General features: G+C 44.5%; 1 protein-coding gene across 1 annotated transcript in view; it reads right to left on the bottom strand.

Moving 5' to 3' along the window:
* Nucleotides 1-4,603: 4,603 nt before the first annotated feature.
* The window catches only part of LOC114049088 (myeloperoxidase-like), a 29,461-nt gene continuing 10,592 nt past the window's right edge, over nt 4,604-23,472 (bottom strand). Inside the window, exons 2-14 of the mRNA XM_027870277.1 lie at nt 21,784-21,861; nt 21,427-21,520; nt 20,696-20,871; nt 20,385-20,508; nt 20,059-20,188; nt 19,231-19,419; nt 17,818-18,136; nt 15,007-15,167; nt 14,175-14,430; nt 10,448-10,618; nt 6,752-6,989; nt 5,648-5,859; nt 4,604-4,950 (exon numbers count right to left, since the gene is read on the bottom strand). Coding sequence (XP_027726078.1) covers nt 5,652-5,859; nt 6,752-6,989; nt 10,448-10,618; nt 14,175-14,430; nt 15,007-15,167; nt 17,818-18,136; nt 19,231-19,419; nt 20,059-20,188; nt 20,385-20,508; nt 20,696-20,871; nt 21,427-21,520; nt 21,784-21,861 — 2,144 coding nt within the window. The 3' untranslated portion in view covers nt 4,604-4,950; nt 5,648-5,651. The remainder of the gene's footprint in view (nt 4,951-5,647; nt 5,860-6,751; nt 6,990-10,447; nt 10,619-14,174; nt 14,431-15,006; nt 15,168-17,817; nt 18,137-19,230; nt 19,420-20,058; nt 20,189-20,384; nt 20,509-20,695; nt 20,872-21,426; nt 21,521-21,783; nt 21,862-23,472) is intronic.

The raw sequence follows: 23,472 nt of genomic DNA, 5'->3' as shown, positions 1-23,472 counted from the left end.
CAACTCAACTCCATACCCCAAAATGCCATCTGTTTCCCCTTCCCCTCTTCCCACTTAATACTAGAGAACAGGTCACTAAACAGAGAGGGAAAGGAACCAAACTGGGTGTGTTAGCACTATTATTTCTTATTCTTAGGCTGTGAGAACCTTTGGAGAAACCCTGAGGGAGAATCATTAGATTCACCCTTTCTGGGGAATTCTACTGCCTCTCCCCATGACCTGTAAAGTATTACACTTTGATAACCATAAATTTACTACTTACATATACTAAAACTACAGAGCTCTGGAAGCTGAATTTCCCTCCCAAAAAGTCCATGTAGGTGAGGGGAAGAGAAGGAGTCCAGCAGCCAGACAAATAAAGCTAGAGCCTAGGCCCAGGCTTTGGAAAGCAAAGCTAGGACTGAAAGAAATGAGGCTTTGGGAGAATGTGCAAGCTAATACTTATGTTTTGCCCTGTCACCTCCCTAATCCATCCTATCGTACAAGGCCTCACAGTGGCTGATCTAACACAGGAATGATAAGTTTTCCCAAAGAGGGGGGATCTGTCCCCTGTCCAATCCATATCCTGCCCTGTCACCGTGAACATGCTTAGGGAAAGCAATTCTGAATACGCCTTGTACTCTTCTCAAAAACCCTGTGAGGTAAGTTGTGTAAGTGTTAGTACCCATTTTTAGCTAAGGAAACTGAGTTACAAAGTTGAACTAACTTTCTCAAGGTCACATAACTAGCTAGTATTAAAAGGCAGGAATTAAATCCATGTCTTCTAAGTTAGTCAACAAGCATTTATTAAACCCTTACTTACTCTGTGCCAGACTGGGTGCTTTTCCTTTCTTTTCTTTCTCCATTAAAAGATACTTTTCTGACTTGTATGAATTGATGCAAAGTGAAATGAGCAGAACCAAGAAAACATTGTACACAGTAACAGCAATATTATAAATGATTAACTATAAATGACTTAGCTCTTCTCAGCAATACAATGGTCCAAGATGATTTCAAAGGACTCATGATGGAAGATACTATACACATATAGATGAAGGACTGATGGACTCTGAATGCAGATCAAAGCACACTTTTTTCACTTACTTTATTATTTTTTTCATTTTTTTTCCTTTTGGCGTGTTTCTTCTTTCACTACTGTGACCAATATGGAAATATGTTTTACATGATTGCATATATATAACCTATATCAAATTGCTTACCATTTTAGAAAGGGGAGGGGTGGGAGGGAGGGAGAACAATTTTGAACTCAAAATCTTGTAAAAATGAGTGCTAAAAATTGTCTTTACATATAATTGGGGAAAAATAAAATATTATTTTTAAAAGATTTTTTTACAACACATCATTTCCCAAAATACTCCACCTACCACTGAACCTTCTCTTGAAACTAAGAAAAACAAACAAAACTGACCAACAGCCATGTCTGACAATACTAGCGATGTCCTATGCCTATAGCATCCCCCTGCCTGAAATCTACCACGAAAAGGGATATGCGTGTGCGTGTGCATGTGTGTGTGGGTGTGTATTATATATATATTATATATATGTAATATATATAATATATATATATTTCATCCTCCGTTCTTATAGATCAGAGGATATCTTGGATGCCAGGCTTTTATCAGAGATATTTGAACCAAATATTTTTGCCAATTGACAGCTACTCTTCTTGACCTAGCCACATTGATTTTGTTGCTGTGTGCTCCCCAAGTCTTTTAATTTTACATAATTTAAATTGTCTGTTTTGTTTTATATGATCTGCTCTTTCCTTGCTTAGTTAAGAATTCTTCATCTAACCATAGATATGAAAGATAGCTCCTTCTATATTCTTCTAACTTTTTTATGATATGACCTTTTATATTTAGGTGTTGATGTTTCCTCAAATACCCTAACTTTACAGTTCCTTAATCTTCTCAACTCCCACAACCTACTCCTCCACTCTAACTTACTGCACACACGGGATAATCACATGCTTACTCTTGCTGTCTCCCACAATTGTTCCAATTATCTGATCAAGAATTGTGAAATTTTTTTATCCTATCATAACCTATTTTTCCACCTCTACCTATTCTTTTTGTTTAGTTGTTTTTCAATAGTGTCTGACTCTTTGTGACCCCATTTGGGGTTTTCATGGCAGAGATACTAGAGTAGTTTGCCATTTCCTTCTCCGGCTTACTTTGCAGATGAGCAAACTGAGGCCAACAAGGTTAAGTGACTTGCCCAAGGTCACACAACTGGTAAGTATCTGAGGCCAGATTTGAACTCAGGAAAATGAGTCTTCCTGACTCCAGGCACGGCATTCTATCTTCCTCACCACCCAGTTGCCCCAAATATGATATTCACCTACTTAATAAACTCTGGTGGCTTACTATTACCTCTAGGATCACATGTGAATGTCTGCCTGGCATTTAAACTCCTTCACAAAATGGACCCAACCTATCTTTCCAGTTTTATTATATATTACTTCCCTTCACAAACATTATGGTCCAACCAAACTTTTCTTCATGCTTTTCCTCATGCACAGCACTTCACCTCCAATCTCTGTGACTTTGCAATGACTGGCCTCTATGCCTAGAATCACACTCCTTCCTTACCTCAGGAAGTCTCTGATTTCTTTCAAGACTCAATTCAAGAGTTACCTTCTACACAAAGTCTTTCCTTATCCCCTAGCTACTAGTGCCTTCTCCTTCCCCCCCCCGATGATCTTGTATCTCTTTTGTAAATACCTATTTCTGTACATATTTATTACCCCAGCTAGATCGTAAGCACCTCAATGACAGAAAGTGGTTTTACTTTTGCCTCTGTATCCCTAAAATACAGTACAGTGTTTGTCATACTGTAAGCATTTAAATTAGGAACTCTTTCTTTAGCAATTGGAAGGATGGCTCCTTGAGTTCAAAGACCTTAAAAATGAGGATGAGACTTGATCAGTTTATCTTACCCATTTGAAAACCTTCCTCTGATAACAAAAGCCTCAAACAAGTGATTACTTGGTATCTGCACTAGGGAAGGGGCAAAGTAACCCACACACAAGATTTACATGTCCAAAAAAATTTGACTAAATGTGATTCTGTATCTAACTAAGGTCTGCAGGAGTGGAAATAGAAGCGAGATGCTGCAGTCCTCCAAATTCATATCCACAGTGGGCTGGTGGTATGGCAATCCCAAAGATGCCTTCGCAGAGTTCTCTTTTTGTATAAACAAAGCCTCATATTGATGTGTGTCAGAGATGCTCCCTCTTTTTCAGGGATTCCAAGATGGTGACGGGTGAAGCAAAGTGTTATCTAATTATCTCAACTTCCAGATCAGGGATCTTTAAATATAGTAGCTAGTTGAAAGAGATGAGAACTGAAGAGTGAAATGTTTCCTGATTTATCTAAGGTTTCCTAACAAGGAAGTCATGGAGGGTCTTATCTATGATTTGAGGTACCATAGGACCAACTGGGTCCAGGTGGACACTTTATCTGTAAAGTTATTGAAAAGAATGGGAGAAACTTTTTTGGTTAGTTATAGGGGTAAATGCAAAAAGCAAGGAATAAGTAACACTTACAGGATATATCCCAATTATCCAATAAGTGCAAAGAGCATGACTTTAGGTTATTCTCTCAAGGGAGGACTCAAAGGCCTTATAGAGGTCCTTATGCTTTTTCCCTACCCTCTTGAAATTTTAAATATGAAATGCTGACTCAGATTCCATAGGGGAAGGAGGGAATAGGCTTATATCCAAAAAGAGGAACAGAGGAATAAAGGTCTTACTTATGAATATTGCTATGTACACATGCAGACATGTCAAAAATGTTGATTCATTTACATTCCTCAAAGTGAGGAAGGATAACCCTTATAGTTACAAAATTCTGAAAAACAAAACCATACACTCATACATACAAAAGAAGGCATATTGAATTAGAGCCCAAATATTATGGGAAGTATCGAAGCAGTTAAGGTTTGGGTGGCCCTACCACAATGCTTAATAAATACTTGTTAATTGATTTAGGCCATATATCCATTTGGAACTTACTGTTGTAAATGATGTAAAATGTTAGTCTAAATCTAATTTCTACAAACCTGTTTTCCCAGCAGGTCCTTCTCTCAGTGATTTGTGTTCCTGAGTTTATCAAATTTGTGTTTGATTGCATCTGAATCTGGTTCCCTAGTTTGTCCCATTGATCTACTTGTCTAACTACTGCCAAATAGATTTGCTGATTTCTGCTTTATAATAGAATTTGAAATTTGGTGAGGAAAGTGGGCCACAGAGAAGTAAAGTGACTTTCCCAGGGTCACACAGCTAGCCAGGTTTTCCCATCCTTAATCTAGTGTTCTTTACATACCATGCTATTTGGTAATGATGAGTCATGGCAGAGAAGTTCCCTTTTACCTGAATTGGCCCCAGGACTCCTACAAACAGGTCTTATTTAGGCTGCCAAGCTAGCCCCTTTTGCCTTGGGAATCTCTCCAGATAGGGCCCTTCAGTGCCCCTTTCCCATTCTGCTGCTTCAGGTGAACCTCTAGAGTTTATTGCAGTCTTATTAAACCCAGAGGCCTTTCTTTACAGAGGCTCCAGCCCTATCCCCAGTAGCCCTTCTAACAGACAAGGACAACCCAGCCCTCCTCTCAAAAAGACTTTATTGACAGCAGAAGCAGATGGTGTATCTCAGTCACCCTGGCCCAGGTTCCTTTCCCTGACAGGGATCCTTGTTTCCTGGTCCAAGAGGAGAAATTGCCTCCTGGGAAGCTGCAAGCCTGGAACAATTTCAACCTGGCCATTCAGGTCAAAGAAGGAAAACAGCTTCTCTTCCCAATGGCCGGGGAAGCCACTGCCAAATCCTTCTCTGGCCTCAGGGCCTGGGGCCTTTAGTCCTATTGGGATCTGACACCTGACAATTTCAGCTAGGGATGGAGATTCCCCTCTTCGACTTCCTTAGTCCCTAAGGGGAGGAGGCTGAGGACAGATTCCTGTGGGAAAAACAAATATCAGAAGTAAGACTTAAAAAAAAAATTATCGAACAGAAGCACGTGGTTTCACATAGTCTTCCTTTTTTCTTCTTTGTACATTGAGATGTTTGCATTTGTTGACAACTGTTCAGCTCATAATAAAAAATAAAATTTAAAAAAGTTGGGTGAGAAAGCAGCCAGTGAACCTGAATACCTGGGCCTCCCCAACCAACTCCACTGAGAAGCTTATCTACCATATCTAGTCAGAATAAAGCCCAGAACCTACCATTCCTAAGTAAACCAAAAACAAACAACATGCGTATCTGAGCAGCCAAGAGACGTCGCAAAATCCATGGACTTTCCCATCCAGCACTTTGCTTAGAGGCAAGGCCCTCAAACCTTCTGTCACAGCCCACTTAATTCTTCGTTTATGCACAATTGATTATGTTTTTCAAGCCCATAATTACACTATCCAAATGGAATGGGCAGAGGTGAGTTGGGTACGTGCAAAACAATTTCTATTTGATTGCAGAATACAGTAAGACCCCACATGCACATACACACAAACCACATGTGAACACCATTAGCAATTCAGTACCACCGGAGCAGGTTTGTACCTGAGAGGAAAGGGTGGGGGTGAAGGGCACTGAAAGCATCTTCTCCAAGCCCAAAGTCTCCCTTCCTCCCAGATCAGTCTCACAGAGAGGAATCTACCTACCCAACTACTCTGTCTTGGTTCTCCATGCTGAGAGGTCCATCTGAGGAATCGTGCTGCAGTTGACAAAATCTTTGGGATATTTGTTGGCCTTGAAGATATCTCTAGGCACCGAGGTGATGCCTGTGTTGTCACAGATGATGCGGGACAGGCTAATAGTGGCCAACGCTTGGCGCTGCTGTGAGCTGAACACCCCAGCACTCTCCCAATAAAACCTGTCCCGGAATGAGATGAAAGCACCATCGTGCTGAAGGATGCTAGAACTCTAGCGAGATCCCTCACCCTACCCTAATCTGAGCAAGAGGCTCACTCCCTCTCAGCCTTCCATTCCTCCTACATATAGGGACAATTTGGTGTAGGGGGACCCAGGCGACAAGTCAGAGCAAGTTCAACCAGGACCTCTCTGAATCAGAGTAGACAAAAGCTGACGCAAAAACGTGTAAAGGTCTGGGTCTATAAAGCACTATCTATGCCAGGGCCTGACATGCTGCCTGGCAGAGTCTCTGCTCCCTTATTAGAGTTCAAAATAGCTTCCCTCATTCCTGGATCTACAGCTTCCCTGCAGGCAAGTCATAGGATCATATATTTAGAGCTGAAATGGACCTTAGAAGGCCATTAAGTCCAATCCCCTCATTTTACAGATAAGAAAACAGTAAAACAGAGGTCAAGTGGCTTGCACAGTCACACAGCTAGAAAGTATCAAATCCTGAGGTAGAATTTGAACCCAGGTCTTTCTGACTCTTAGAGCAGAATCTTATCCACTAATCCCTGCTGCTCCTCAGTCTTGGTTTTCTAGGACTTCGCTCTGTGCTGCACCAAAGTCTGGCTTTAAAGAATCTTTGATTTACAAGAAGCTCAAGACTTTTCCCTCCTTGTGAAGTCACTAACCTCAGCACCAGGCTGGGTAACTAGAGATGGGGTGATTTTTCCCATTTTGCACAGAAAGGGTTATTGAGGATCAGAGAGATTCAGTGACTTGGTCACAATCACACGGTGAGTCAGTACCAGACCCCAGATTTAAGCCCCATTCTCTTATCCCCACTCTGCCCTAACACCATCATGGGCTATAACTACCAAAGTCTCTCCCGAAATATCAAGCTTCCTCACCGGTCTCCATCTCGGAGTTTTCTGAACTGGGTCCCAATGAGACAGGCCAGGAGGGGCCCCACCCTGCCGTTGGGCTCCAACGGTTCTGCCACGCCGCCCATCCAGATGTCAATGTTGTCAGGGGAGATATACTGAGTCATCAGTTTCTTGGCAATTTCTTGGTTCTTCATCACTGTGGTAAGCTCACCTTCTGTTTTGGGTTGAGGGAGCCCACAAAAACGTCTCCAGGCATTATACCCTGTTATAGGGAAAGTGGGGCAGAGGTGCAGAGAACATAATGGAACAGGTGGTCAATGAGTAGCAGGATTTACTTCGTATGGAGCGCATAATAATAAGTCACATTTGTAAAGCACTTTAAGGTTTGTGAAACCTTTGGATTGGAATAAAGGTATATACCTTTATTATTGGAATAAAGGTAATACCTTTATTACTAGCCCTAATTCAGATGTGGAAACTGAAGCTCAGAGATAGTAAATGAGCTGCCCAGAGTCACATAGCTAACAAGTACCGATCAGAACCTGGGTCTCCCGTGCTCTCTAGTCACCACACCAAGCTCATCATAGTGAGCCTTACCTGGGCTGCAGGAAGGAAAGGTTCTTGGAAGTAGAACCTGCCCCAGCCCCTAAGCAGGCCAGCCCCCAAGCCAGAGGTGGGGAACCTGCAGCCTCAAGGCCACATGTGGCCCTCTAAGTCCTCAAGTACAGCCCTTTGACTGAATCCGAACTTCACAGAATAAATTCCTTTAATAAAAAGATTTGTTCTGTAAAACTTGAACTCAGTCAAAAAGCCACACCCAAAGACCTAGAAGGCCACATGTGGCCTCGAGGTGGCAGGTTCCCCACCCCTTCCTCTAAATCTATCAGGAAAGACCACATAAGGCATGTTATATTCTCACTGCCCCCAGTTTCCCTGTCTTGAAGATACAGAGGGAAGAGGCACTATGCTCAGAAAGGCTTCTCAGTGTTTGGGTTCATAGGATTGAGTGTTGGAAAGGAACCTGGATAACCAAATCCAGTCATCTCATTATATAACACAAAAATGAGATTTAGAGAAAAATGACTCATGCAAAAAGTAAATGGAAGGAGTCAGGATTTGAACCCAAATCTTCAGACTCCAAATTCTTTTTCCAGTATGCACTTTGTGGCTTTTGCTTTAATGTTCACTATTTCCTCTTCTTTTTTTTTTAATATTTTTTTTTTTTGGCTAGGCAACGGAGTTAAGTGACTTACCCAGGGTCACACAGTTAGTAAGTGTTATGTGTCTGAGGCCAGATTTGAACTCAGGTCTTCCTGAATCCAGGGCCAGTGCTCTATCCACTGTGCCACCTAGCCGCCCCCGATTTAAACCATTTTATTGTTTGTTTTTTAGTTTTGTTTTTGGCTAGATAATGGTGTTAAGTGACTTGCCCATGGTCACACAGCTAGTAAGTGTTATGTGTCTGAGGCCAGATTTGAACTCAGGTCCTCCTGAATCCAGGGCCTGTGCTCTATCCAATGCACCACCTAGCTGCCCCTACTATTTCCTCTTTAAGTGCATAGTAAAGCCCTGTGTGTTTTTAATCCCATTAGCCCACTAAAGAGGAATGGGTTTTCACTCCCTAAAGGGTCAACAGAGCTAGGGGCTGAGAGGGGAAGAGGACAGATATTTCAAGAGCTAAAGACAGATAGGTGGAAGTCAGGCCAGGGAATGCACCCCTGGTCCATCTTGGGGCCTTTTTACAGAGAAGCATTTGGAGTTTCTGTATGACTACCTCTGTTCCCTGCTAATAGCATGTCTTCATACACCCCCAACCTCTATTCTGGAGGAAGGGGAAGGAACCAATCAGCAGAGTGGTGACTCAGAAAAGCAGAGGTGGGGGATGCAAGTTGGGGGGGGTGGAATAGAACCAGAAAAAAAGAAGGTAGCTTCTAACCTAACTGTTAAAAAAAAAAACCAGTTTTCTTGAGTCTCACATATATGCACTTGAACAAATATTGGGTGTGAAGTCAGATGACTTAGATTTGAATTCTATATCTGTGATTGACTGTCTGTATAGCCTCAGGCTCATCAGTTGACCTACCTAGGCCCAGCTTTTCTCATTTGCAAAATGAAGAGGTGGAGAATTTTGTAGAAACTGACATTTGCAAAACTGTAGTAGGTCTAGAAAACCTCTGAGAACCTTCTAGCTCTAAATCCAATAAATGATCCTGGGGAAATTCGAGGGACTGCCCCTTTCTCTTCTCAAACTGCCTTTGGGGACTTCTTGTCCTTCAGGACTGACCTTGGGGATCATTTTCATCCAAAGCAGGCTCTTTTTTTTTTAGGCTTTTTTTCTTTTAGGGGGATGGGGAACTCAGTGTGCTTTGTCCAGCATCTACTGGGGTCAGGACCTCATGTGGGTCTCTGGGCCATCTGGGTTTTCTGAAAGGGGAAAGGCTGGAGGACTTGGGGGCCATCTGTCCTTGCTCTAGCCTCCCACCCTAAACTACATATACCCATGACATGTGAGTGACTGCAAATGACTTGCTATCTCTGTTTAGGGGTCCTCCATTCCTTCTTTTACCTATCACTAGGCAACTAGGTGGCTCAGTGGATAGTGCACCAGGCTTAGAGTCAGGAAGACTAATCTTCCTGAATTCAAATCCAGCCTCAGACATTTACAGTCTGTGTGACCCTGGGCAAGTCACTTTTCCTCAGTTTCTTCATCCTTAAAATGAGCTGGAGAAAGAAATGGCAAACCACTCCAGTATCTTTGCCAAGAAAACCCCAAATGGGGTCATGAAGAATCAGACGCAACTGAACAACAACTATATCATTGTGTCTGTGCCTTAAGATCTAAGCATGAACAAGTGCTGAAATACTTTATTTGAAACAACTAGATGGCACATTGATAGAGAACTGGACCAGGAGTCAGGAAGACCTGAGTTCAAATCTGGCCTCCCCCACTGCCCTCATTACACACAAACCAGCTGTGTGTGACCCCGGACAAATGACTTAACATCTATCTGCTTTAGTTTCCTCAACTATAATAATAGTTCCTGTCTCCCAGGGTTGTTGTAAGGATAAAATGAGGTAAAGGTTGTAAAGTGCTTTGCAAACTTGAAAGCACTATATAAACGTTGACCATTATTAGACGGTATTGTTTGGACTTGGCTTTACATGTGAGCCACCTCTAGGAGATAATTTCAATAGCAATAGGGACAGCCTTTTCTGCCCCCCTAAAATGTCCTCCTAGTATCTGATTAATGTCTGAGATTCTTTTAAGAGAGTCAAAAGAATTTAATAGGTCAATAGTCCAATAATAGAAACTTATACAGACTTAGGTATAATTAACTAATATCAGATCCTTTCCTAAGAGCAGGTTTTGACAAGGAGAGAGAGGGAGATAGCATGAGGCACCTTAAGGGCAGAGGGAGACGGTGTGCCACAGAGAGGAAAAGGAGGGCCTAGGGCCTTGAAGTTTACATTAACCATCGTATAGGCTGTCTTAGCATTGGTGCCTGATGCCATTGGTGGCAAGGGTGGATCTGGGGATAGAGCTGGGGTTGAGGATTTGAATCGAGATGAGAATAGGGATGGATCTGGGAAAAGAGATGGGTTTGGAGGTAGAGATGGGATGGGGACAAGAATGGGGATGAGATGGGAATGAGGATAGACACGGGGATAGGGATGGGGCTGGAATAGGAACTAGGAAGGATATTGGGCAAGCCCTCTCACCTGGGAGGCCATGGTCCCTGCTGCGCTGCATGTTGAGAGCAGGTAAGTCCAGTGCAATCCTCATGACCTGTTTAAATAACTTATCCCGGATTTCATCCACCACAATTTGATTCTGTTTGTTCAGTTTGGCTGAGTTGGCCATGAGGCCACGGAGAATCGGATCAATGCCACCTGGGAATTGCAAGAGAGTGCTATAACCTTAGCTGCTGGGAGTGAGAGAACACCCCACTGAGTGGGATCATAGTATAGGTCCCCCACATGCCAGATTCACCAAAACCTCAAGAGGAGCTCAAAGGGGGATATAACCAGTTGTTGTGTTTTCCCTCACATGAGCCACCCTAGCCCAAAGCGACCATGCCCTCTGCCAAGCTCCCTTCGCTCCCTCACTGTTTGCACCACTCCACTAGGATTTAGCACTGATCAGTATCTGTGGCATCTCAGCAGCTAAATTGTAGGCTCCTTGACCAAAGACTAGAATCATGCCTTATACTTACTAACAATTTGTTTCCCCATTCTACCTCTTCCCTACCCTACCCTACATACACACACACACACACACATACACTGTTTCAATCAGTGCACATCCCTAATAAATATTTGCTTATTGGAAGATCATAGGACCATAGATTCAGAGCCAGAAAAAAATCTAGAGACTTTCTAGTATAGGGGTTCTTAACCTGGGCTTTGTGAACTTGTTTATTTTGATAATAGTATTTCAATTTAATTGGTTTCCTTTGTAATTCTATGTAATTTTTTATGCATTTAAGGTATTTTTTCTGAGTTCATAGGCTTCATCAAACTGCCAAAAGGGTTCATGACACACACAAAAAAATTAAGAACCTCAGCTCTAGTCCAGTTCCTTAATTTTAGAGATCAGAAAACTGAGACCCAGAAGTTAAGTGGTTTCCCCAAGATCACACAGCTAGTAAGTGGCAGGGGTGGGGTTTGAACCCAAGGCTCTGACTACAGATCCATTGCTATCTTTTGAATGAAAATACTCTGAGATCCTTTCAGGAAAAGGTCTGTAAGCAGGGTTTTCCAAGTTAATTCAGTCAGAGAATACTTTTGGACTTGACATATATTAATGGCCAAAGGGACCACTCAGCTCAGGTGCTGAGTTCCTATAGGAAGCCTTTGCTAGGCTAATTTGAAAAAAAAAACTCAACTAATTTTACTGATCTATTCATCTAGTGCTCTCTCCCTCCTCAAATTGTTTTGTACTTAATTTCTAGTCACATGTTGTATTCCTCCAGTAGAATTTAAGCTTTTTAAGGACGGGGACTGATTTTCCTTTTGTCTTTGCATATCTGGTGGGTGGTACAGTGTCTTGCATATTAGTGGGTACTCAATAAGTATTGATTGGATTAGATTGGATTCAGTCACACTCTGGAGCAAAATAGAGGAAATTACATCGATTTTTATAAATAATAAGAAGCATGGTACAGTAGCTAAAGAGTTGGCCTCAAAGCCAGGAACTCAGGATATAAGCCTCACCTCTGATTTACTGGCTGTTTGACCCTGGGTAAATGCCCCAGGCAACACTAATATAAGTTGAAAAGTAGATGCTAACCTGCATCGGTAGAGGTGGTCCCTCAACAAGAGTTTCTTATCCCAATGAAATTGATGATGCGGTTAAAAAAAATGAGAAAGCAACGTATTGTTTTGAAAAGATCATTAGATTTGGAACTAGAAGGCCTGGGTTTGAATTCTAGTTCTGCTACCAACTGCCTCACAGAAACTTAGAGGCTGAAGGGATCTCAGAGCCATCTGTTGCAAAACTATACCTGTCTGAAAATCCCCTCTACAAAATTCCTAACAGGTTGTCATCCTCTTCCTGAAGAGCACAAATGGAGGGGGGGGCAGGGTACCTACCTTCATGGGCCTTTACTGGAAGAGGTTGGACTAAATCACCACCTAAATCCCCCCTAAATCTGTGATCCTAAGTGTTTCTGGCATGCATATAAATTCATATTCAATATTATTATGGGGGTCTGGCCAATGACGGCCCAGTTCCCGGGAACACATACACCATGCTCCCTCTCATGTAATCACCCATATGGACCCTCTACTTGCTTCTGGATGTTTCTGGTGACATGAAATCCAGGAACCTGGCTCCCCACTTCAGAGCATGTGCAAGGCCCTGTGCTTATTATGTAGTCAAGAGGAGCCTTCTGATTGGTTGCTGAGGTGGAACTGAGTATATGCAAAAGTCCTTCATTAACGACAGGATTCTTTCTTCCTGGCTACGTTACAGTGAGGAGGATGAAATGTTAGCCTTCAGGTAGTGAGGAGGTCTGGAAAGGGAGATAAAATGCTGAGGCCTCTCTTCCTACCTGGAGGCTTACAGCACTATGTCCTCATTGGCATGCAGCCAGGGAGAGAGAACAATTTGCCTTTTATATAGACTGCTTCTGCTCAAAAGTCAATCAAAAAGCTCTTCTTTTCCATGCAATAGCAGACAGGAACACGTCACAGAATACTGGCATGTGTTCTAAAGCAGGCCCCTGCGCTCCATGTTATCACACACTTCTAGTAGCAGGCTTATCCCATCCACATGGGTGACTGCATAAGACAGAGCACACTGTGAAAGCTCCTTAGAACTGGGCCCTCACTGGCCAGATCAGGGGTGGAGAACCTGCAGCCTTGAGGCCACATGTGGCCCTCTAGGTCCTTGGTGCGGCCTTTAGACTGAGTCCAAGTTTTACAGAACAAATCCTTTTATAAAGAGGATTTGTTCTGTGAATTTAGATTCAGTCAAAGGGCTGCACTTGAGGACCTAGAGGGCCGCATGTGGCCTCGAGGCCGCAGGGTCCCCACCCCTGGGCCAGATCCTTCCCTTTCACACTCCATTGGAGCAGGAAATATCAGCATCATCCAAATATTCTCCTAGAACCCCGTTTATACTATAATGGACCAGCAGGGCTCTACAGAACACAGCTGAGGAAATAGAATAGCATTATAGATTTGAAGGGGTTTTAGAGGTCCTCTAGTTCAACCACGAGCAGCTAGGTGGAGCCATTTGACACAGAGTAACAAGCCTGGCGTCAGGAAGACTCATCTTCCTGAGTTCAAATCCAGTTTCAGACACTTACTAGCTGTGTGACCCTGGGCAAGTCACTTAAACCTTGTTTGCCTCAGTTTCCTCATCTATAAAATGAGCTGGAGAAGGAAATGACAAACTACTCCAATATCTCAGCCAAGAAAACTCCAAATGGGATCATGAAGAGTCAGACACAACTGAAACAACCCAAAGACTGAAAAATGAGGAGGTTGGACTAGAGGGCCTCTCAGGCCCCATCTAACTCTGAGTCTGTAATTCTGTGATATACGACCCAGTCTCGTTCCTACTGAATCTTCTCCTCCTACCCTGTCAAATCAGTGTCTTTTCTATAAGAGAGGGAATACAACAGAGGGAATCACTAAACTTGGAATACTGTTCAGTTGTTTCAGTTGTGTTTGACTCTTCATGACCCCATTTGGGGTTTTCTTAGCAAAGATAATGAAGTGGTTAGCCATTTCCTTCTCTGACCTGAGTTCAAATGATGCTTCCGCTGCCTACTTCCTGTGACCCACTTTGGGTATCTTACTCTTCCATGTCTCATTTTCCTCATCTATAAAATGAAAGAATGGGATCATATGGCTCCTTCTAGATCTACATCTATGATTTCATAATCCTATTGTCCTTTACCCTCCCTCCCATAGCAGAGGGTCCAGGAAACCTGCTTACCTTCATTCACAACCCTCCAGCTGGCAAAGAAGACTTCACTAAGTGGGACCATAGGGTTGGGCCCGGTAGGGCGGTACTGAGCATCCAGGCGGAACATGAAGGGCTGGATGAGGGTGTGGCCATAGCGGAAAGCATTGGTGAAGACATTGGCAATGCGTGGATCCACTGAATCATTGTAGCCCCGGTAACTAGGCAAATACTTCCTCAGTGCAGCTGGCCCCAGCACCAGGGGGAGGTAGTCTCGGTAAGTAATGATCTAAAAGACACACAAAGGAGTCTGGTTCCCCGGTCCCTTCCTACCCTGCAACCTCTTTTTCCCTAGCAACTCCTATCCTTCAGGGTAATTATAGCTTCTCATCCCTGATGCCTCAGAGATTCAATGGACTCTTGACAGGAGAGGAGTTCCTCCCTCAATGATATCTATCTGAGTTTAAGGAATTGGGAGAGTGTTTATAACACAATCCCTGAGGAACAGTCCCTGATCCCCCTAATGACCCAGAAGGCCTCCAGTAGTATTTTGGGCACCTCTTCTAACACACTAATTATGTATGAGTTTTTATTGGGGTTGTACTAAGCAAAGCTCCTTGAGGACAAGGAATATCAGTTACTTCAGCTTTCATCTTCCCAAGTGTCTAGTATACATCTCTACACACCTGTATGTAGTGTAGTGCTCTACACATAGTAGGAGATTAAATAAGTGTTTGTTAAATTAGATTGAATTGAATTTGTTAAGGAATGGCTTATAATGTGAAATGGAAAGGCATTGAGGAGGGGCTTGCCTAAGCTTGAATCAATGTCCTTCTAGGTTCTAGTGGGTCCCAGAAATACCTACTTGGATAAGAGCCCCAACAATTTTCCGGGCTTCCTGGTACAGCTTCTCTCCATTCCATTGAGCATTCATACGCTTCAGCAATGTAGCCAACCGGTTGTGCTCCCGAAGGAAGAGGGTATGCATAGATGTCAGCTCAGGCATCTCACTGGACCTGCTGTCTCCTGGAGAAACCAAAAAGGCATTGGATTTCAGTCAGGAAATCACTGCTCTGGTTGTTTACTATCTGTGTGACCCTTTTCCTACATGGCCCTCAGTTTTGTCTTCTGTAAAATGGAGAGATTAGATTAGGTCTAAGGCCTTTTCTAGCTTTGACATTCAAGGATTCTATAATTTAATAGGACCCAATTCCCCCAGTTGCTAGCCGCTTGACCTCAAGCTAATCAGTCACCTCTCTGGACTTCAGTTTTCTCATCTAGAAAATGGAGGGATTAGACCAGGGCTTCTTAAACTTTTTCCACTCAAGACCCCTTTAGCACTTCGTAAACTGTGGGTCGCTATGAACCTGCCCACCTTTCTAGTCCCACCAACATAGGAGAAATCCATTTCTCCTTAGACACATACTTTCCTCCTTCTTCTTGGGCCTCATTTCTGGAATGTAGTATCCCACCTGTCCCTATCCCAAACCTATCCACCCTCTGAGAATCTGCAGAAGCCCCACCTCCCCCATGAAGTCTCAGCTGGTCATCCCAATACATGGCAACCTTTCTCCCCTCTAAGCTCCTCAGTACCTATTATCTATGCCATCCTCTGGCATTCTTTCACTGCCTTGCACTCTTAAGGATCTGTTCATGAGTCTTATCTCCACGATTAGACTTAAGGGTAAAAGCTAAGTCTCATTCATAGGTCTCCCACAATGCCTAGCCAAGTACTTCTCCCAGAGTAGGTGCTCCATGGATAAATAGAATAGGGGAAAGGAGACTAGACTAGCAATCAGGGAAGACCTGGATCCAGTCCTTGCCCCTGACCCTTAACTAGAGGTATGATCATGGGCAAGGAAGGAAACCTCTCTGAGCCTCAGTTTTCTCATCTATGAAAGGAGGAGAATATTTTAGAGTCTACTTAATAGAGCTATTATGAGGATCAAATAGAATAATGTATGTAAAGTGCTTTGTAAACCTGAAGTTACAATATATGTTAGCCATTCATATTAATTTTCAGCAATCCACACAAACACATTCTGATTCAGCAATTTGCTCTGGGAATGATGGTGGGAAGCTGGATGGAGGTAAGACACTTGACTTCTTCCACATCCAACTCTGTGGCCATATATCATAGATTTAGAGCTGAAAGGGACTTCAGAGTCAATTAGTACAACTTCTTCATTTTACAGAACAGAAAACTGAGATCTAGAGAAGCTCAAGGTCACACGAGTAGTAAAGTGGCAGAGCTGAGTTTTGAACTTAGGTCCTCTGACTCCATATTCAGTACTCTTTAGACCAGAGGTGTCAAAATGGCTGCATGTGCCCAGCAATACCCCTAAGTGCCACCAGAACCAGATTAAAATATATTGTTATTCACTCATTTCAGTCACGTTCAACTCTTCATGACTCCATTTGGGGTTTTCTTGGCAAAGATATTGGAGTGGTTTGCCATTTCCTTCTCCAGCTCATTTTATGTCCATGCTAAATAAACCCAATACTAGGACCCCAAAAAGACTAGAGAAAGCCTTTGCTATGACTACTTCTCCCCACCCCACATCCCAGAAGGATATGACAGACCCCCAGGTGCCAGCAGCCTGGCTTTTGGGGGTAGGAAGTAAATTCAACATGATGAGACTCCCTTTAAATGTCTACAACCTGGAGGAGACATGGGTAAATGCCCAGATGAGATAATATTTGTAAAGTGTTTAGTACAGTGCCTGGCACATAGTAGGTACTATATAAATGCTTATTCCCTTTCTTCCCCCAGGATGAGGCAGGATGGTATCATGGAAAAACACACTGGATTTAGAGTTCACCAGACATGACTTTTAGCCCCAGCTTTGCCACCTGTGTGACCTTGAAAAAACCCACTTCCCTTCCCCACATCTCTCTAAAAAGAGGACGTTTAACAAGATGGGGGAGGGGTGATCTCAGTAAATTACTGCCTAAGGGCCAAATCTGCTGCCTGTTTTTGCGGAGCCTGAGCTAAGAATGATTTTTACATTTTAAAATACAATTAAGTTTTATTTAAAACTGTTAAAAATCATTCTTAGCTCTTGGGCCATTCGAAAAGGCTGCTGTCAATTTTGGCCCAGGCCATAGTTTGCTGATCCCTGGACTCAAAGATCTCTCAGGTACCTCCCAGCACTAAATCTCAAGAAAATGACTTTGGGAACCCTGACTGTCTGCTCACTTGAATAAGTTTATATGGGCTACCCAGGATCTATTCCCTTCTACTGCCTGTTGACTTCATAACATCACCCGTAGTAGGGCCTCAAAAATATTTGTTAATTAATTGATTTTGCCCTGTTCAGTTGGCAATAGTGGGAAGGGGGGGAGAGAAGGAAATGGCATGATCATAATAATAATGGCTAACTTTATATAACTCTTACTTTGTGCCAGACACCATGCTAAGCACTTTTCCATTAAGAAATCTCTTTCTGACTGACGCCATCATTTGGCAATTCTGGTTGCAGATCTCTGGTCATGAAGGGTAGGCACAACAAAAAATGTCCAGTTGGAAAGTGGAAAGCCACAGATTGCCTATAATGCAATCCTGAGTAAGTGATGTTCCACAGATAAACACATTCTTTGGAGATGACCCCTGGAGCTAGGATCTCTAGGACAGTGGTTGGGAACTGAACTCTCAGCTTCACCCACCCCTCCTGACCTGCCAAGAAACATCGGATTCGAGCAGAGCGGTTGGTGAGCAGACAAGGGTCGTCGTGGAGGTTGTCGAAGGGCAGGAGGGCCCGCCCATTATCCTTGAACTGAGAGTTCACAGCCAACAGTCCTAGCTGATTGGAATTGTTCCGGAGGTGGCGAGCGAGGGGGTCCTCACTGCCGTACACCATGCTGGCATCCAGGAAGGAAGTGAGTGCGTTGATCTGGTTGCGGATGGTGATGTTGCCCTCTGTACAGGCTGGGCAGGAACGAAAGAAGGGGATGCAGTCATTCCTGTTGCTGATCCGGGGGTCATTGGGTGGAATCTGAAGAAAAGAAAGGTAAGGTTAGGCTGAGACTCTATCAGGGGCTACCCTTTCTCAGTCCCCAATTAATCAAGCAACAATCAATCAACAAGCCTTTATTAAGCAACCATCCTATGCCAGGCACTGTAATAGGCACAGAGATACAAAGACAAAAATGAAATAGTCCCTGCCCTCAAGGAGTTTACAATCTACCAAAAATGATCACCATCTTGGTTGCTCAGTTTTTCACCTGTTCCCTCCAGGGAAAGGGGCCTAATTAATACCTATAGCTAGAGGGAAACACCCCTTTAACATCTCCCATCTCTCCTCCCTCTTGTTCTGTGCACCCCACACATACAACCCTTTTCTATCACTGCTCAGAGGATCAGAGCAGACCTTGAGTAGATGGGGCAGAAGGAGGAAGTATGAGACTCGAAGGCCATTCTCCCCACATCCAGTCAGATCATCTCTCTAAGCTAAGTCTTGGCTCTGAGTTTCTCTAAATACATTTAATAAGAAGGGAGATACAGGAAAGAGGAGAAAGGGCCCTCCATTAGCAGAAATGGGAAGTTGTTGAGGAGAGTGGCCCTTTGGAAACCTCTCTTCGTTATCATTCTCTCTTCTTTTCCCTTTCCACTTTTTTCCAAGAGAGAAGAAAAGAGATGCAGAAAGGGATGTTTAATGGCATCAGGAAAAAGAAGATATTTGGAACCAGGTGAACAGGTTTCAAATTCAGGAATTTACTTCTTATGTAACTTGGGCTAATTACTTAGACTCTACAAGTCTCAGTTTCCTCATCTGTAAGTGTGGGATTTGATCTAGAATCTAGATTAAGGGTTCTGAACCTTTCGGTGTGTCATGGACCCCTCTGGCAGCCTGGTAAAGCTTAAGGACCCCTTCTCAGAATAATATTTTTAAATAATTGAAGGAAATGCTCAATTTCAGCTAGAGGTCAGTAAAAATAAAGATGTAAATTTTCTTCCCATCCAAGTTCATAGACCTCTTGAAATTTATCCAGAGGAGCCTTAACCTGTGGAGTCCAGATTAAGAACCCCTGCTCTAGGTCTTTAATATCCTTTTACAACCTACAAACTTCTCATTTCCTAGGCCAGTACCTTGAGGGGGAAGCAGGCTGGCTGCTGTTCACAGGTGTGCTCACAGTTCTCGGTCAGGACAGGCTCAGGGGTGAGGTCCAAGTCGTGGTCAATGAACTGGCCCCACTGCATGAACATGAGAGCTCTCTCCTGGTCTTGTGTCAGCTTCTCATTGGGGAAACGGACAATTTTGTTGGAGACTTCTCGGGCCTAGAGTTGAGAATGAAAGAAAGAGGGCAGAGGAGAGGAGGAAGGAGAGAGAAGATAGGGGTGTTGTAAAAAGGTGAGAAAGGGCAAAGGTATTAGGGTAGAGGGACCTCATGTCCTTTATCAAGCAGCCAGTGGCAGATGACATTTCCGTCATCCTACCCACCCAATTCTTACCAGAGGAACAGGGAAACCATTTCTCTTTGCCCAGCCAGAGGGGAGAGAGACCCCATCCTCATACTCATATATATGTGTACACACACACACACACACACACCTCATAGTTCTAAAGCTGGAAGAGACCTCAGAAGCCAGCTAGTTCAGAGTTGCAGGGGAGAGAGCAGGATAGATGGGTAATGAGAAGGTAAAGGAAAAGAAAAATGAGAATGGAATGAGAAGCAATGAAAGGAGGCAAGTCATCCCATCTTTGAGCTTCTGAAAGCTCCTCAGGAATCCCCATTCCCAGGGTCTGAGGGTCCCATCAGTATAAACAGGGGCCTCTCTGAAGGATTAGAGAGAGACTAGGCACTGGGCTTGTCTGAACTTGGGCTCAGGGACTATGGAAATGAGGTTAGTGGAGCTCATCTCAGGAAGACTCAGAGCCAGATGACATCTCCATCATCCTACCCACCCAATTCTTACCAGAGGAACAGGGAAACCATTTCTCTTTGCCCCCTTTGTCCAGCCAAAGGGGAGAGAGACCCCATCCTCATACTCAGCAGGCAACCAGCGTACAAAGGCTCTGTTAGATGCTCCTAAGGTGGGTCTCCTCCTGTAATGTGAACAGAGGCAGCTTAGGGAGGCTGAGCTAGGGAAGGAGGAATCTAGGGCAGCCTAGTTATGCATCATTGGGTAGGACCTGGGGCTCTCCTGAAGAAGTAGTCACCCGCTGTGGGGAGGGAGGAACAGGGGAGGGACAGGTTGTAACTACAGGATGAGGTCTTGGTTGGCAAGCTCTGGTCTCCCACCTGTTGTTGCACTGTCCTGTGATAGTACGGTACTGGTCCTTGTCATCACACTTTACGCCTACATTCTGGTAGGCACAGCCGCTGGCTTTGGACAGGAGTTCCAGTTGGGGAGGGGTCAGCACATCTGAAGTGACAGGGAACAGAGCTGTGAAAAAGGCTAGGGGCACTGGTCTCCCTTCCCTGACCCAATTCCTGCCCACACCCTCACCCTACAGCTCCCAAGGACTGCTAGGAGGTAGGAATGGGGTCAGAACCCTACACAGCAAAGTCCTGGGAGGTCTGAAGTCAGTAAGGCTGGTTCAGGGAAATACCAGTGATGTTGAAGGGTCCCCTGTGCCATGGGCGAAACTTCCTCTCCAGTAGATTCAAGGCTACGTGCAGGTAATCAGCAGCTCTAGCAGCTGTCCGGGTCCCTGCCACTGGCTGCTTGATAAAGGACATGAGGTCCCTGGCACTTGCTGTCCCGCTCCTCATCTTCTGCTTAATTCTGCTCAAGGTAGAGGAGGAAAAGAGGGAAAACGTAGGGTGAAGAAGGGGAAAAATTTCAAGGAAAGGCCTCCCTAACTCCCTCGCTCCCTGGGAGTGGGGCGATAAGATCAAAGATTTAGTGCTAGTGAGGACTTCAGGGGTCACCCAGTACAACCTCCTGGTTTTTTGAGGAAGTAGACCCAGAGAAATCAAGGTACTTGCACAAAGTCTTACAAGCATACGGGTAGCAAGTGGCAAAGCTAGGATTTGAACCCAGATCCTTTGAGTCCAAATCAGACACTTTTTACTGCACCTGGATGCTTCCCCCTAAATAGGTCCTTAAATTGTTAGGTGGAGAGCTTTGCAAACAAGATAGGATCTTCATCCAACTAGGCTAGCGGTCATTCTGCACTAAGGCAGAGGATAACCCAAGGGAGACCCTGCACGCCTACCCGCTACTCCCCAACATTTATGACTCAGAAAAACAGACCCATAACCAGACTCCGGCCTTGGAAACTTCCCGCCCTCAGTAGGCCCTCCCTATAAGACACTGTCACAGGGGCACAGTCCCCACCTTTCTCGCCTATCTTTGTAGGCTTTGTCCACCAGTTTCTTGGCCTCCGCCATGCTGCTCAGCACCACAGAGTCATTCATCTCCCCACCATTGGCTGCCAGATATCCAGAGGGAAATGGGAATCAGGCCACGTATCTGGTCATGTATCTAGCCCCGCCAAAAAATGCCACCAACCCACCCCTCTGCCCCAATCTGGGGATTCAGTTCTCTGCTTCTGCCTGTGACCCCATCACCCCCTCTCTCCCCACCCTAAGAAGTCCTAGAGAAGGGGAAAGTCCTCGAGGTCTCCAACTAGCCCCCCTCCCTCCTTCCCCTCTCCCTCCTCACTGAATCCTTTCCCCCAATTCTGTCAGTTACCAGGGGAGGTGCCCACCAACAATGGGGGCAGCATCAATGCAATCAGGAACCCTGTGAGGGGCAGGAACAGCTTCATCTCTGTAAGAAACACCCCCATTCCCCCATAGGCTGGATTAGAAACCTCATGTGGGGCTGAGAAAGCATTGCCCCAGAATCAGCGTAAGGCTTAAGAGCTAGAAGATGACTGAGAGATTCTCTAGTCTACTCACCTCTCCCGACCCCCAACCCTGGCCCCATTTTACAGAGTCAGAAAATGAGCCCCAGAGTGGGAAAGTGACAACCAATTTTCCCCAATTGATTAGTAGCATAACCAAGACTAGAACCTAGCTCCTGCCCTCCACCCCCATCCCTCCCTTAGCCCACTGGGTGGGAACCTCCTATATTTTAGCCTATCTTTATATAGCACTTTAAGGTTTGCAAAACACTTGCTATCTCCTCTGATCTTCATATAGTTCCACGAAGTGGGTGCTACTATTATCCCCATTTTGAGGATGAGCACATTGAGGCTCAGAGAGTTTGTGACTTGCCCAAGGGCACACAGCTAGTAGAACTCTGATGCAGGATTTGAATCTAAATCTACCTGATGTCAAAGCCAGAACATTATCCACTACAACATGCTGCCTCTGGACCTTCTTCCTCCAGCCTGTCCTTGAAGAGAACAGGGACCCAAGAACTCACCTCTCATCTTTTATTCTCCTCCTCTTCCACCTAAAGAGGCTAGGAAAGAGGCTTTTATATCCTCAGACTGGAGATGGGTGAGGATGGAGATCTTGGGTGGGGTCTGAGGCAGCCCCTCCTCTTGGGGTGGAGCTAAAAGCTCCCCCTTTCTGTGAGTCTGGCCTGGCTCCTCACCACCCCCTGCCATGCCCCTTCCTGAGCAGGGTCTCTTTACCCGTGCCCTTCTCTGCTCCATATCACTCTTCTCCTAACTCCACACCTGAAGCTCCTACTCACTGCCTCAGTCAGGAATTCCTGACTCATTCAGACGCCTCTGAGGAGCCCCCTTCCAGTTAGAGGCTACTAGCCCTGGTAGTTGAAAGGTTGTGGGGGCTGGAGGTGGGGAACTGAGCCTTGTTCCCCTTGACCTCCTTGCACAGAATGTATGGTTGCTTCAGTTTATATGGGCCCCCAGACATCTGGAGGTGACTCCCCATCTCCAATAACAAAACTCCGGCCTAGGTCACCCAATCAACCAACTCTGGGGGCTCCTTTCCCTAAGCCCTTCCCTGTGAGCCAGACAAAGTTCAGATTTCCACAAGTCCCACCAGGGACTGGAGCAGCTCCACCTCTGAAAACAAGAGCTCTGCTAGAGCAATGGAATGAGAGGCTTTCTGAGTGAAAGCCCTAGGTGCCGGAATAGGGGTAGGGAAGGGGGTGTGAGGTCCATTGAATCAGAGGATATCATTGGGAGGGACCTCATCTAACAAACAAATTACTTTGTCATTAATGTGACTGGGTGTTTACTTGGATTTATCAAAATAAAATTTATCAAAACTGAAGAAGGAATTTTAGAAGAAAGAATTTAGGAATTTTGGAGTTACCCACCCCCTCATTTTACAGATGAGGAAACTTAGTCTCAGAGAAAGGAAGTAACTTGCCCATGGTCACACAGGTAATAAGGATTTGAACCCATAGGCTTTGGCTCCAGATCTGGTGGTGTTCCCACTATACCATGTTCACACTATACTA

Source organism: Vombatus ursinus, unplaced genomic scaffold (genome assembly GCF_900497805.2).
Source record: "Vombatus ursinus unplaced genomic scaffold, bare-nosed wombat genome assembly UNPS02014797.1, whole genome shotgun sequence".
NCBI lineage: Eukaryota > Metazoa > Chordata > Mammalia > Diprotodontia > Vombatidae > Vombatus > Vombatus ursinus.
Note: the sequence above shows the minus strand (reverse complement) of the source record. Positions and strands in the feature narration are given on the sequence as shown.